Source organism: Pomacea canaliculata, linkage group LG2 (assembly GCF_003073045.1).
Source record: "Pomacea canaliculata isolate SZHN2017 linkage group LG2, ASM307304v1, whole genome shotgun sequence".
In the NCBI taxonomy this organism is placed as follows: domain Eukaryota; kingdom Metazoa; phylum Mollusca; class Gastropoda; order Architaenioglossa; family Ampullariidae; genus Pomacea; species Pomacea canaliculata.
This window is the reverse complement of record NC_037591.1, coordinates 30,353,852-30,366,988: the sequence shown is the minus strand read 5'-3', so window position 1 is coordinate 30,366,988 and position 13,137 is coordinate 30,353,852. Positions and strand designations below refer to the sequence as shown.

Here is a 13,137-nt window from a genome sequence, read left to right as displayed (position 1 = left end):
TCAGCGACGGTCTCAGTATCAATCTTCTTCAGAGGGACCGCTTCTGGGTACCTGGTTGCGTAGTCAACTAGCGTCAGGATATACCTATGTCCTGACTCGCTGGCGGGCTTAATCTCACCTATGAGGTCTACCGCTACCCGCTTAAAAGGCACATCAATCAGCGGCTCTTCTGTAAAGGTACTTTAGCCACCTTGCCTTTATGCACCGTTTTCTGACAGGCATCGCAAGAACTGGCAAAAGCGGGTTACATCCCCGGAGATGCCAGGCCAGTAAAAGCTGCAGTGACTTTGTCCAAAGTCTTCCTGACACCTAAATGACCACCCATGATGGATGAATGTGCGACGTCATCACTGACCGCCGTAAGGGAGCTGGGACTAGCACTTGGCGGACCGGCTGCCATTATGGAAGTTTCGCTGGCGGAATATGCGGTACAACACCCCTCCTTTCTCCTCAAACCTGATCTTTTCGTCATCTTCTGTGTACTTGGCGACCTGCTTGCGACACTGATCCAGTGTCGGGTCATCTCGCTGCATCCGAATGAGTTCTTCTTTATCAATGTCAGGCATTCTCACGTTCGGTATGACAGCTAAAGCTTGGGTTTTTACTTTTTCTTGGGCCGCCTGTGCTCTAGTCATTACAGCACATGTGTGTTCCCACTCTGGGTCGGGGTCATCAGCGGCTCTAGCGCCTTCAATGTTGCCGATGATCAGATCATATGGCGGGTTATCGAGGCATACTGCATTCACCTGACCACTGAAATACGGCGACGATATTTCAACATCAGCAGTCGGCACATCCTGAGTATGCCCGTGGCAGCATCTAAGCCTCGAGCTGTTACCCGTGAACTGGCCTTCTAACACAAGGTCTTTCCGGATGACGACTCCAGAACACCCAGTGTCCCTCAGCACGGTGACGTTGTTACCCCCCACCTGTCCGCGTGACACCGGCATATTACCAATGTCGCCGGTCGTTCTCATGGTAAACGCGCAGTCTACCACTGGAGTGTGCCGCTCGTTCTGGGTCGTGCTGTCGGTAGCGATCGTGTGTTGTCGTCGGCCTTCATAGCTTGGCCCTTGGCTATCTCCCTCACAAATGGCTACGTTTGATGACATCACAGGACGACGATTCGACGGTTGCGGAGTCCGTCGTGTGTTTCCCTCCAATGTTTGGCGGCTGGTTGAATGTCTCATCGAGTTGCTTGGGCACGCCATGGCTTGTGACCCTTTCCACCGCAGGAATAACACGCAGCTCGTTGCCTTGATGCCGATCGTAACCTTGGCTGCGCTGGGCAGATGTGGTGTACTGGGCCGTGTCGGCTGCAGACAGGGAGCCTCTTAATCTGGCGGTGAACTCTCTGCCTTGCGACTGCAGGTATCTTGTCGCAGCATTGGACAAATGCTTTCAGGCTTTTGGTCTTCTTGCTGCTGTAAGAAGACTGCAAGTCTTTGGGGCAGGCTTCGATGAAACTGCTCTTTCAGTACTATAATACAACAGACCGTCGAAGTCCGTCTTTTTGCCCCGCTGCCTCAATCCATCTATAAAGGTATGCTCTTAACCTTTCTGTAAACTGCTCGGGGCTCTCCCCTTTCTCTGGTTTACTTGCACGGAAACGTCGCCTAAAGCCGTTCTCCGTGAAGTCATATCCACTCAACAGCGCTTGCTTCAACTGATAATAGTCTTGAACTGCTTGTGTCGGCATGCGTGAATAAATGTCCAGTGCATGCCCCGACAGTAACGCACTGAGCGACACCGCCCACTCACTTCGTGGCCAACTAGACAGCTCAGCATGGCGCTCGAACCGTTGTAAATAACTGTCCATACTGTCTTTACCGTCAACAAATTTCGGCAACTTTGGCCTCTCACACTTCACAGACACCTCCGACATGGTGACTGCTGGCCTCAGACGCGCCATCTCTAATTCATGCACGCGTTGTCTTTCTCTCTCTTCGTGTTCAAGTTGTAATTTCCGTAATTCTCGCTCTGCAGCTCTTTCTTCTCTCTCCCTCTCTCTTTGTTCTCTTTCTTTCTGCTCTCTTTCCCTCTCCTTCTGTTCTACAAACTCTTTTAACTCTTCTCTCTCCAGGCCTAATTCTTTGCCTAACTTCACTAGCTCCTTCGTGACTTCCATGGCTGTACACTCAACTCAAAAAGATTCACTCACAGTTCTCTTGTCCTTTATACAGCAGCTTCTTTGCAACGGAAACGATGACGGTGCAGATCCCCGGACAGGCCCCCAGATGTTACGACTGTAGCGGTAACTTGGCTCGTTTAAAGATCTGAAAATCTGCGGTGTCACACTTTCCTGTACAAAGTCACTTCAGTCATCCGTTGAACACAAGATAGAACACGTATACAGCGGCTCACACTGTAATATTTCTCAGTATTATTTCAATGTTCAACAACTCAACGTTATAACCACATAATCAGCGGACTGCCACACAGGCTACTCGCATCCTCTTATTTCCAACTCACACAGAGTGCTACTAACAACTCACACAGAGTACTACTAACAACTCAGAAAAATCGAATAACGACCACCTAGGTCTACCCCAGCTTTTTATAGATCCCTTCTAAAATGCTAAAAATGCAAAATAAAATAAAAATATTAAAAAATTAAGACGCAGTACGCCCTGGCCTTGACATCGCCACTTCCGCCAAGGCCTCGTCAAACTAAAAATACTCAATTTCGTAACACAGCCAACCATTTTGGTAGTTGACGCAGAGTGCAGCAGCTAATTTGCGATGAATTCGCCATCACGATGTCCCTTACGTATATTTCAAACGAATTTACTTAGTTCTCTTCGCGGCAATTAGTCCGTTGCCCAACCCCTGCAACCTGGAAGATCAATGGACCACTCTTAGTCTGATCTCTACCCCTTGGTCTGTCCGACATGAGTGAGACTGCCAGGAGCTAGTTCTAAGGATCATCGAGACATGCAACCCCACTGACCACGGCAAGGTGGTGTTTCAGCAGGGGATCGAACGAATTTTAGGAGGAAGAAATTCAGCATACGTAACGGAACAGCCATCATCACATTCAATTAGCATCCTCATCACATTTGTGGTCTGCCAAGATGGCGTCTGGTGACGTCACTGCGCTTTCAAACTACGCCCAGTTGAAGTCCCTCGGTGCGACAGGAACACACTAAGGTGACTAAGCCATCGAGTGATCGAAGGATGTGGTGCACTGAAGGTCATCGACTTCAACGGGAAGTGACAGCTAGTCCCGACAGTCTGGTCGAGGATTACATAACGCCAGCCAGCTAACGCCTTCCTGAGGTGACGATCCGGATTACATGATGCCAGCGCATCTTTGCCGGCGGTAAATAACAACAACACGTCGGCTGTGGGGCTTGTCGCGGCGGACAACAAGCGACACGCACACGTCACGTGATAGTCACGAATGCGCATTTCCTTGCGTCTGCTGCTTGAGGAAGATGAAGGATGGAGCCAGGCAGCTGCACGTCCGGCATGCACAGGGTGACAGCGGGGGATAGGGGTGGGGTTGCCTGTCCTCATAGCTGCGTGAAAAATATGTCCTTATTATCGTCGTCATCTTCATCACTTCCCAGCCTCCCGTGGCTGAGATTTTTCTCCCCCACCAGCCCCTACAGCATCCTATCCTTTTTACATCTTCTCCTCGCCCCTCCCCACCAAAAGGACAGAACAATACCGATTCCCAGAGCTCCCAAGGTCGCATCAGTCAAGTTATTTCCGCTGGTGTGCGCAGTAAAAAAAAAAAAAAATTACCAGCATGCATCTGGCGGTTGATGTTTTTCACGGCTTTTATTTCGATGCGGCGCCGCTACGCGCTCCCGCGTGCGCGTGCATTCCACGTGGCGATACGAAGCTGTTTTTGTTTTTCAAGCCTGACCCTCTGCGTGTGCAGTTCCTGTTTGCATTCTCTCAAGCCCACGAACGGGGACTGGTACGGGTAGTGGGCACCCACACGTGAAGTACCCCACCTTTTTTTTCCACAGAAAAACAAACAGTGTGCGTTGACGGTTTCTCGCTTTTTTTTCTGTTTTGGAGACCGCCTAGTGAAGGTTTTTCGTTTAAAACAAACAAACAACGTGGTGCCCTAAATGTAAGACAGCAACTGTAACAACTGCAGAAGATCCACGCAGACACAGATGGTGTTTACAACGTTCGCAGTACATCTTGCTGGTAAAAATAGTAATAATTATAAAATAATCCGTCACTATGAGACTCACCACTGAACACCGCTTTAGGGTCGCTTGATGCACAAACAAAGGTTAGTGACACTCCTGCTGGTCTGACAGTACTTATTATTTCCGTTGTCCATAGCCGGGGGCCATGTTTTTGTGACGCAAATGTTTTAGGAGTAGGAACCGTTTATACTCTGATGTTTTTAAGGACAATTGTTTTTAGTCGTATTATATTATCTCTAATATTGCTAACAGGGGCGTTTGTGTTAATATGTGTATGCACGTATTGTGGACGCGCCTGGGTTTAAAGATGCAAGCGCGCGTGTATGTGTGTGTGTGCTGGTGAATACGACATCAGAGAACCAAGGGCGTCTACTCTTGCTCCATCGCAATTTCCACAAAGACGACGGAAGTGGCAAGGCCAACATCCGGCTCGGCAGCGCCATCTTGGAGTTGGTCTGTGCATGCGACGATCCCAGGTCACATGTCTTTCCGTAGCTGATCCCTTTCCCTGACGTCAGCGGGTACACGTATCCGCTTTCTGTGAAGTCCTTACCAAGCACCTCAACAGTAACAGGATGGTGACTTTTGTTTGTTTGTTTTTTTTTTCTGTTTTTCCATTAACTAAGTCTGGAAAGCACGGTGCCAACTACGCATTGCACCCAGAGAGCACTCTCTTCATCCCAGTCATTCACTCCCTCGCCAGCCACAACTGGTTTCGAAGTCTGAAGGCTTCGTTGCAAAACGAGCCAGCGGTGTCTGATCCTGATTTTTCGGCAGATGCCAGACCGGCTGTTTCACTCAAATTCTCGGAATTTTCAGCCTTAAGAAAGACGATTATCTCAGCATTTACTGGGAATGGCCTTTTCCGCAAAGCAGCTGCGGCAAATTTTTATCTGATGCATCGACCTACAGTACCGGTAAATTCACCCTTAACACCAATCATGCAGGACTTTTTCGAAAGGGGAAGGACAATAGCCATTGAGAATCCAGTCATGAATCTTTACTCTTTGTTTCTTTTTCTTTCTTTACTCACGTACATTAATTTTTATTCATTAATATTTTTAGTTTTAAAAGAAATCGAGGAAGACAAAAACACACCTGCAACATGCCCTGCCCTCAAGTCTGACTCAGAAGACCAGGGGCAGGTATCACCTGCTTAGCCGGACACTGGAAAGGTTGATGGCTTGGCGGCCTCCTCCACAAATCAGCGGCGCAAAACAAGGGCAGCAAGAGCAGCTCACTCCACGCCCAAAGAGATTTCACCGTAAACTAAATATATTCGCTATTTACTGTTTGTGGGAAAAATCTCCCGCCCTCACCAGCCCGTGGTAAATATATTTACTATTTGTCGAGAAATTTTCGGATGTCGCTAGCCGAGGCGAACTCCGCGTGCAGTCATCCGCCCACGCGCATGTCGATTAGGAGTCGGCGCTAGCAACAACAGTGATTTGTTATTTGCGTCGTTTGCACAAAAAAAAAAAAAAAAAAAAAAAGAAAGAAGAAAGTGTGGATGCTACTGTGGTAGAGATGCTATTAGCGTAGTACTTAAACTTTTTTTTTCCTTTGGCGTTCCCGGGACCATGTCAGACTTCGATCTTCGAGAGCTGTTGTTTCTACGTTGTCTTTTGGTTCCCAGACTCCCCCTCCCCCGAACTTTTCTGAAGGCATAGTACAACTACAGACTTTAGTCCATAGGTGCAAATTTAGGGTTGTAGAAATGTTACATATAGTTATATGTGTAACGTAGATAGTTGTCAGGATGCAGCTATGCAACTGTACAGCCCAGTGTTGTCCATAGGAATGGGAATCCCATGGGAAACGTCCCATGGGACGGGATGGGATGGGACAGCACACATTTGTATTTCCCATGGTAGTCGATACTTGATATTGCAAAATAAATTTACTGTTATTTCATTCATCAAGGATTTAAATCTTTCCTCTGAATCATCTATTGTATGTGAAGTAGCAGGAATTATAGAACAAAAGCCGAAAAGTGGTTTTCAGTGTTGTCCATAGGATTGTTAATACCATGGGAATCCCATGGGAAACGTCCCGTGGGATGGGACGGGATGGGACAGGCATAAATTGCCATGGGACGGGATGGGACGGGATAGAAAAATATGTCCCATGGACAACCCTGGTGCAGCCGCTTACTATTTCGATAGTAGTCGTGTGTACTTTGTTTACGAGTGCCTCTCATCACCACCACCACCACCGCCTCTTGCCGCAGCTGTCCATCGAAGTGGCTGATGGGTGGGGTGCGGATGCCCTTGACCGAACTTTGCGGCTGGAGAGCAGTTGTCATAGGGTCGTGTTCGAAACTGCTTTTTATATACTTGTGTTTTTGTTTTCTTTTCACGTAGATATGCAGTCGACATGTTGTGTCATGTGCATGGTGACTAGTAAGAAATGAAAAAGCTTGCTTGCACGGCACACACCAGCCTACATCACATCGCGCATACACACACATACACACACGACAAGTGAAAATACAAGTAAATGCTCATTTCACATTTAATTAATTTATTCACCAATAAATTATTCCTGCTTAGTTGTCTACGAAACACTTAGATCTGACACGCAGCGCTCGGGCACACAAACACTGCATATATGCACACAATATGTATATAAAGTGTCTGCTGGTCACGTGACATCTAGCATCTTCCAGTGCTTGAAAGCAAAGTCGGCCCCGAGTGAGGCTCGACCACAGCAAGCCGTTCTTCTGACAGATCTTTTCACAACAGAACTCCTCCAGGTTGAGAGCAAAAGAAATATTGAAAATAAGTAAACTCGATGAACATGCTATTCATTTCATTTCTCACGTCCAACAGTATGAATATTATTTCAACTTCCGCGACGATAGCATCAGCAACATTCGACCACCACATACCAAAGGAACAAAACAAAACCAAAAAACTGAAATAAGTTAGGTTGTCTAGATGTGCATACAAGTACTCTGATAAATTTTGATGCATAATTTGTAGTTATGATCATCACAATATGCTTCGAATGTTGAAAGCCATAGATTATAATAATGGTGGCAGTTTTGAAGTGGAGTTTGAGAACAATCGTATGTACTTTGTGAGGCCACACGCGCGCAGACACACTTTCGCTCTGAATACTAAAGCAACACTATTGTTTATACTGCAATACCAGCTCGCCGTTTTCTTCTCTCTTTTTTTTTAACGGCAAGTTGCTGTCAGTATCAAACGTTGAGAACGTCCAAATATGTCATAAAAATGAGAATACACCTGCGTTTGCGCACGCTTGCATGTCGGTATGTGTGTGCGTGAGGGGCACGTGGGTAGTTTTTACGTGACGTCACTGAGCCAGCAGAATCAGTTTTTAAATAAGCGATGGGGATTTTTTTTATTATTTAGGGTGGTGGTCCGGAAGGGATGTATATATTTTCTAAGGAAGCTAAAGGGTGGTCCGGACGGCAAAGCAGTTCGATTTTCTTCTTTATCGTTTTGAAATTTCGCAGGCCAACCAGGAAGTGACGCTGGAGGCAAGAGGCTCTTACATGTCTGCAGCTGGCACACCAATGGAGGTCAGCGCATCAGCTGGTTTGGATTTACACTTATCCCCTTTGCCTGCCCCACCCCACAATTTGTTTTAAAAGACTTACGAATCCCACATCTTCGTTCGATGTTTACATATTACACACGACGGCCGCTTGTAAGTGCTTTGCTCATCATTGTATTTCTACTCTCTTTCCTCTTTATCTTCACAACAGCTGGTGCAGCTGGCATTGCTTTACCCCCCACTGTCCTCTACACCCCAAAGCCCCTGTACACAGCGACGAGAAAGTCTGCATGAACAACACCCACATCGGAGTTTGGTCCGCTAGATTTACATGGTTTTTGAAAAATAAATAAATAATAAATAAATGCATATTATGAGATGACAGACTATATATACACAAGACAGTTCGCGCTCGTGGAGCGTGCGGGAAGTGGGCGAGACTTGGTGATAATGGGCAGGCAACTCTCGCAGCCCTCCACCTTGGCCACACACACACATCCTCTTGACGACTGCATGGTTTAAGTGGCAAAACAATAAATACATGCGACGGCTCAAAAGATTTAAGCGGAAGGTCTGTATAAACAGAAAGGTGGGGGAGATGGTGCGGGATACGTGTATATGCTACCTGCCCCTCCGATTTTTTAAATGATTTTATAACATGCTACTCAAAAAATGCTAGCTTGTTGGTGCCTAGTCGCACGTCTTAAATTACAACCGTGGCAGGGGTCTCACCGGCACTCAACTACGTATCTTAAGTTTGTTCCCCCTATCGATCCTCCCCTCTCAAACGCACACATAAAGCACTTGGCATGTTTTCTCTCGCCCATCGCAAGAATCTCAGATGGTGAGTGCCGCCCTCGTGTACCCTCCACTGAAAGGCAACTTGGACCAGCAACTGTCACAAGCAAAACACACTCAACACTAATCACTCTTTCCGGATCAAACTCTTCTGTATCCTGCTAACCTTTGCCCTCCCCACTTCCCCCTCCAGCCACACCAGCCCCTGTCAGACTGGTCAAGTGCACGACCCAGGGGTCGGTAACGGTCCTACTAATCTGTGATTACAGCGACACGCATCAAACTGACAGGTCATCTACTTTTTTCTCTAAAACCTACTGAGCGTCAAACCAGACAGGCCGGACGGGACGTGATCACCGTCGTCTGCATCAGAACATCTGATGTTTCTCAGCAGACCTGTCTGAATCTCGACTTGTACATTAAAAGTTAAAGTAGCCAAACCAATTCAAAGTTGGAAATAAGAGTAAAAACAAATTCCTTTCGGCTGGGAATGTCACGTGGGTGTATATATTTTTTTGAGGGGGATACAGGAAAGTAGTTTGGGTTCTTCAACACAGTCGGTTGTTTCATCACTAAAATTGTTGCCCACACACAGGGTACAAAATTTTACTTAAACATTATCTACTAGCTGTTCGACTGTTCCATATTTTTTTGAAAAAAGCTGGGAGGTGCCGGAAGTGTGTGGTGCATGATTCACGAGTTAGTGTCATGTAGCGATGCCATACACTGGCAAGTCAGTCCTTACAGAGCAACAATAGTCTGGCACGTACATTCATACATGTTCGTCATCCATTTTGCTACAGGAAGTGATGCATATTCACATTCAGTCTGTCCACGAACAAGAGGGAAGGGGAGCTTCTTCCCTCTTGCAGAAATTATTATGACTCGGATTTGTCCAAAGAAAAAAACTGCTCCATGTGTCTTCATAGTTTTATATACATATATAAACCATTGTATCCTTTGTCAGAAATGAAATCGTGATTCTGTGCAATGCAGTCGATGCAGATGAGATCCGTGGGCAAGTTACCCTGAACATCGGGTCATCTCTTGTCAGTTTTATGGTTCGTTGCCAGCAATTCTCGCAACCTCTCGCGAGGTCTCACCCCTCAGCTCAGCAACGCCACCAGTGTCCACTCTGTAAGGGCAGTCAATCACGGCCTGAGGGCACACTGTCTGTTATTTCTGGACGTTCGGTGTGTTTTTTTCCACGCTTTGACAAAAGCGATGACTAGAGATTCTGCAAGAGCTCCTTGAGCAAAACCTCCATGTCGGTGTTGCGGTTGATGTGGCGGCAGAAGAGGCGTTCAACCATCTTGGAACTGATGCCGTACAGCGACGGTAGACACATCAGCAGGCGGGAGTAGTGCATGACGTCATCAGGGCGGGACACGCGAACGTGCTGCTGCAACAGCTGCTGCACGACAGAGTTGAGGCTGTCCACTACGTCAGGGCGGTTCAGGCCCACGTACCCTGCACGCACAACAAAACAGAACAAAGATAATGAGTTGTCTTCATTGTTGCACACAAGGAAAAGACAAATAAAACAAAGAATGAAAATGAGATGAAGCTAGCTAAGCAAAACAGAAGTACAGGTAACCAGTAAAAAAAAAAAACCATTGAGTCCATCTAAGGTTACTTCCGGTCAGACACGTGGGTGCACGATGAAAACAAGTCCCCAACCCCTGCAGCGGAGCAAAACAAAACTGTGTACTTGGTGTCCAAGACTGTCAGGAGGGCACAGGGAGGCTGTTTACCGTTGTCCGCGGCAGTCAGTGAAAAGCGATCGCACTCAAGCCTGGCATTGTGCCCGAGGCCAGATGCGACAGAAACACGAGTTTTTTTTTTTTACTGTCACTTTAACCCACTATGGGCGACGACGACCACCACCACAAACAGCGAGTCCCATCATTACGCCAGTACCGAGTGCTCTCTGGCGGACCGCCTGCTCCTGCGTATTGTACACCAGGTGACAGACCTGCGTCAACATTGACGCACACTGAGGAAAATCATGTTGTTTGCTTCGTGGCAACTTTGCTAAAAACGAAAACAAAAGCAGTGGAACACTGGCCATAAAAATTTGCCAAACACCGGAAAACGTCCCATCCCCCCTTTTTTTCAAGGGACAGTACTCTCTTTACGCTGAACGTTTTGTGAAGCAAAGCCAATTAAAAAAATTCTGTCCACTGACACGCCAGCAATTCAACTGCTTTTGCAGTGTCCCAGCCTCCTCCTGTTACCCCAGCATCGAACTTCCTGACCGGGAAAAATGGAAGGAAGGGAAAATAGGGAAATACGGCGGCGGATGATGTAGAGATGCGGTCAAGAAAACAGATGGGGGATGCCGGAAGCATAAGATGTCGATGAGGACTGATCATCATGAACACTATCTCAATGTAGTCATATTATCTCTCTATACAGAGGATTTTTTTTTTTTCTCTCTCTCTCCCTCTCTTTGAACGGTATTGGGCGTTGCGGGATGAACAAACTTCCGGTCTCGAACCCTTTGGGCTTAGTTCCGTGGTGTCGAGCGCTACCGGGGCGCCCAGTCAACAAGGGGACGCATGGCCGGCCGCCCGGTGCGTCTAAAGAACGAAGTCGTGGCTCAGAATGCTCCTGTTGTTTGTGAAGCGAGCTGTCCATCCTGTTTATCTGTTTCTCTCCACACCCTCCCCCCACCCATTGCGCTATTATTACGGACCTGTTGCTCGCGCCAACCCTGGGGCAACGAGGGAGAGACACTGCAGGTGGTGGAGGGAAAAGCTGGAGGAATCTCTAGTGCTTTGACCTGTCCTGAAGTGAATGACCTTAGTAACCCCGGCCTCCAGTAACCTCCAAGACCACAACCAGCTCTGCTCTCGTTAAACTCGGATAGCGACTAATGGCTTATAATGACTGCCAGTCCCTCTCTGTTCCTCCCCGTCTTCTTCTCTCCCGACACGCCTGATAGAAAGGTGGGGGTGGGGACCTAAATCACCGACGATGTCAGTGTTGGCAGAAACAAAAATTAAATCTCCTTTGATAAAAAACATGATGAAGGTTTCGCCGACTTTTTAACAGCCGTGCAAACAAGATGTAGCCATCCATCCAGTAAGGCAACATCCACACAAAAGAGCGCGCGCAAACGTTTCGAGCAATCAGCCCAGCACGCACAGGAAGACGGATAACCTTTCGGCGTCGAAGAGTTATGCGCTCTTCGCCCCCTAGCGGTCAGTCAACTCCGTCTGGCGAACGGTAAAGGATACCGAGGGATGTATTCGTGCTTCAGTGTCAGGTGGGATAAGGGGGCAGCACAAAGAAACTGCCAGGTTAGTGACCCTCTTAGGTCGGCGGGGGCCACGAGGCGAGTCAAGTACAGACTTCAGCCGTTATCCCCCGCCCGGTCACCCCACCTTTTTTTTTTTCTTGGTCGTGTGTGTGTGTGGGGGGTTAGTCAGCGAAGCGTTTCTCTCCGCAACCCATCCCTGTCTTAGCGCAGCCGAGGCCCTCCTCTATGTTAACAGATTCATCGAATCAAAAAACTTGCCAATGGAGATGACAATAAAAGACAATCTCTCCTACCACTCCGGCTACCACCCTCCCCCACTGCTTCACCAACCTGTAATGCTGACAGCTCTTTGTTCTTCCGTAAGTTTGGTGTTACGATCACCGCTAAAAGTAATATGCATATTAATCAGCAGTACCTTCCAGGTAATAGCCAATGAAAGCCATCGCCACCGGCAAGAGGCCGCTGCACATGCGCAAAAGCTTTGCATAGCAAACGAGCCTGATGCTGTGTAGGTCAGGTCAGGTGACTGGCACGCGCCAACGACCCGCCTTGACACACTTTTCCTCGGAGCATGAGAGGGGAAGGTGTCTGCAGCGGAGGCTGAGCAGTTTCCACTCATGCTCCGACGAACTATTTCAAGAACTTTCCACTAGACCCAGGGCCGTGACTAATGAAAAATGTCTTTCTAAACTTCTTGGCGAATACGAATTCAAAGTATTTCTATCCGATTTATGACATCTTTTGAAGAATTTTACTGGAGACTGGGTGAGTAGTGCATCACTCTGCTCGTCCGATCGTTTCTAGAATGTTCATCACCGACTGATTAACTCGCCGACGGCATGACCAAAAATAAAAAGTAAAAAAAAAAATGCGTGCAGGTATAATGGGCTAAAACAAACAAACAAACAGTCAAACGTGTGACTTATAGGAGTTTGTACTATGTGCCCGCTGCCTCGACTCTACAAACTCTCGTGCTGCAGACCTCGCACGCAGCCACGCATCAACCTTGATGTGCCAAAAATAACATCGGAATAACTATGACACATTCAGCACAGAGAGAGAGTGCATAAATGTTGAACACATGCACACGTACTGCACAACAACACTCTTCTACACACACGCTCTATTTCTGTATCTCTCTCCGTCGTTCTCCACATCTGAGGAACACTACAAGACACTGAGTGTCAGAGGAGAGACATATTGAGCCTGACTCGGTTCCCCTTCCCGGCCATGGATAGATGAAGAAAAGGTAATTCTTTTTTCTTCCTTCTCATTCCTCCCCTGCGATTGTCGAACTAGGTGATAGCGGTCAATTTTGTGTCCACTGTAGGCGGCCGTTCACTTCCACAGGGCGAAGGTTAGAAGGTTTATCATCGG

The 13,137-nt window shown here is 47.5% G+C and overlaps 1 protein-coding gene across 4 annotated transcripts in view; it reads right to left on the bottom strand.

Annotated features, from left to right (window-relative positions):
* Positions 1 to 13,137, bottom strand: part of LOC112556329 (uncharacterized protein DDB_G0271670-like) — a 48,848-nt gene that overhangs the window by 30,383 nt on the left and 5,328 nt on the right. For 3 of the 4 annotated variants that reach the window (XM_025225203.1, XM_025225204.1, XM_025225201.1), the window contains exon 3: positions 6,679 to 9,965. The exons of the other annotated variant lie outside the window; for it this stretch is intronic. In XM_025225203.1, the coding sequence (XP_025080988.1) occupies positions 9,724 to 9,965 (242 nt within the window). In that variant the 3' untranslated portion in view covers positions 6,679 to 9,723. Of the gene's footprint in view, positions 1 to 6,678; positions 9,966 to 13,137 lie in introns of those variants that run through there. 4 annotated transcript variants of the gene reach the window in all.